General features: G+C 37.7%; 1 protein-coding gene across 1 annotated transcript; it reads left to right on the top strand.

Moving 5' to 3' along the window:
- Positions 1–275: 275 nt before the first annotated feature.
- On the top strand, positions 276–1,850 carry LOC120156349 (protein phosphatase 2C 37-like). The gene is made up of 4 exons (XM_039167671.1): positions 276–761; positions 856–1,179; positions 1,278–1,383; positions 1,476–1,850. The coding sequence occupies exons 1-4, from the start codon at positions 291–293 to the stop codon at positions 1,814–1,816; spliced, it is 1,242 nt and encodes a 413-aa protein (XP_039023602.1). The 5' UTR covers positions 276–290; the 3' UTR covers positions 1,817–1,850.
- The last annotated feature ends 496 nt before the right edge of the window (positions 1,851–2,346 follow it).

Genomic DNA, 2,346 nt, shown 5'->3' with positions numbered 1-2,346 from the left:
TATTTCAACAGATCCGATAAAACGGACGGTGGAAGATCGACTTCTCCAAATTCACTAAATCGTCGTCACACCAACTGTACGTGTCAGGTCCATCCTGCCCGACAGCGACGGGCAGCCTGCCCGTACTCCGATTGTGGCCCCTAGGTGCATATTAGAGTTCTCCGAATCTCTCACTACAAAAGGTCTATTATCCGCCATTTTCATGGGTCCTTTCATTTCCAATTCAAATCTCTATAAAGAGAAAAAAATCTCTCGATTTTGAAACAAAATTTGTTAAAAAAATCTCTGAAATGGCCGGAGTTTGCTGTGGAGTAGTTGCCGAGAGTGAATCGGCCGCCGCGGTCGATCAAACCTCGAAATCTTCTCGTCGCCGGAGAATGGACATTCTTCCATTTAAATTAATCTCCGACGCCGCCGCTTCAATGCAATCGGAGAACAGTAGAAAACGTCAGAAGCTGGATCTCGATCTCGTACTCCCGGTTTCTCCTCCTCGTGACAGTCGTTACGCGATTGAAAACTCGGATGCTAACGAGCTTAACGGAGATCATGAAATTAATGGAAGCTTAAATTGTAATGGAATAGTAGGTTTAGAGAACGGAACGGAGCTGACGAAGTTCGGTTTGACTTCTGTTTGTGGAAGGCGGCGGGATATGGAAGACGCCGCTTCGATTCATCCGTCGTTGTGTAAACTCAGCTGTGAAGCTGAAATCTCGTCGGATATTCACTTTTTCGGCGTGTTCGACGGCCATGGCTGCTCTCATGTACTGAACGAAACGAAACTCATTTTGACTTGAAATTATTACGTAAAATTTGAATCTAGTTTTAATTATATTGGGATTTCTGTCATCTTTTTAGGTTGCGATGAAGTGTAGAGATCGGTTTCATGAGATTGTTAAAGAAGAAATCGAAGCTTGCGGCGGAGGAAAGACGGTGGACTGGAAGCTAACGATGGAGCGAAGCTTTGACAAGATGGATAAGGAAGTTCAAGAATCGATGGTTGTAGCCGAAGAGAATTCGAACTGCCGATGCGAACTCCAAACTCCTCAGTGCGACGCCGTTGGATCCACTGCCGTCGTAGCTCTTGTCACGCCGGATTACATAATCATTGCCAACTGCGGTGATTCCCGCGCCGTCTTGTGCCGAAACGGCACCGCTCAACCCCTCTCCGACGATCACAAGGTATTAAATTATTTTATTAATTTAAGCTTAAAACATTAAATTAAAAAAAACCATAAATCAATCATAAATTTAATTTTTGATATTTTCAATTTTCGCAGCCGGATCGACCCGACGAGCTGCTCCGAATCGAAGAAGCCGGTGGCCGAGTTATTTACTGGGATGGCCCTCGAGTTCTTGGTGTATTAGCCATGTCTAGAGCAATTGGTAATTTTCAAAAAATTAATTAATAATTAATCAACTAATTTCCTTTTAATTTTTAATTTTTAATATAATTTTGTTCTGTTTTTAATTATTAGGCGATAATTACTTAAAGCCGTTCGTCATACCGGAACCGGAGGTGACAATAACGGAGAGAACTAGCGAAGATGAATGTTTAATATTGGGAAGCGACGGCTTGTGGGACGTGGTGACAAACGAAACAGCTTGTGGGGTGGCGCGTATGTGTTTACGCGTTCAAAAGCCAGCGTCGCCACCGATGTTACCGTATAGTGATACGGCGGTTCGCGGTAGCGGCTTAGCCGAGAGTTCCGACAAGGCGTGTTGGGATGCCTCCATTTTGTTAACCAAGTTGGCCCTGGCTAGACATAGCACAGATAATGTCAGCGTTGTCGTTGTTGATTTGAAGAAAAATCAATAACTATAAATAAAAATTTTAATAAATAAATAATTAGGATTTTAGAGACTAATTTTTTAACTGACAAAAATTTGTTAAGTGAAAGGAAATAGTGTATTTTCCCCTTTATTTTTCTTCTCAATTTGATGGAAATTATAAGATATTTTTTGCAAAAACTATATATTATTAAAATATTTTGGTTGGTTTTTTTGACTATTTTATAGATAAGATCGTACTGGATACAGTTAATTTGTGTTTGATTAGCTTTAAATCGGGATGAGTAATAGTTGGTTGGATCGGAAATTTTATATTAGTCATCTAATTCGAAAAAATATATATATTTTATTCAATTTGAATTTGATTTAATTTTTAAGATAAAAACTAAATTAAATTTAATTAGATTAAAAATAATAAAAAAATATTATTTTTTATTGAAAAATAATAATGATTTAATTAAAAAATAATATATATAAAATTATTATAGTAATTATTTTTAAATATGTAAGATAAAATTATATTTTTTGGATCAGATTGAGTTGAATATTTTTTATCTT

Source organism: Hibiscus syriacus, unplaced genomic scaffold, assembly GCF_006381635.1.
Source record: "Hibiscus syriacus cultivar Baekdansim isolate YM2019G1 unplaced genomic scaffold, ASM638163v2 tig00111215_pilon, whole genome shotgun sequence".
Taxonomy (NCBI): domain Eukaryota; kingdom Viridiplantae; phylum Streptophyta; class Magnoliopsida; order Malvales; family Malvaceae; genus Hibiscus; species Hibiscus syriacus.
This window is presented reverse-complemented; position numbering and strand designations above follow the sequence as displayed.

Coding starts and splice junctions, on each gene's coding strand:
- LOC120156349 (XM_039167671.1), top strand. CDS start 291: ATGGCCGGAGTTTGCTGTGGAGTAGTTGCCGAGAGTGAATCGGCCGCC. Junction 1,180..1,277: donor CCCTCTCCGACGATCACAAG/GTATTAAATTAT, acceptor CAATTTTCGCAG/CCGGATCGACCCGACGAGCT. Junction 1,384..1,475: donor AGCCATGTCTAGAGCAATTG/GTAATTTTCAAA, acceptor TTTAATTATTAG/GCGATAATTACTTAAAGCCG.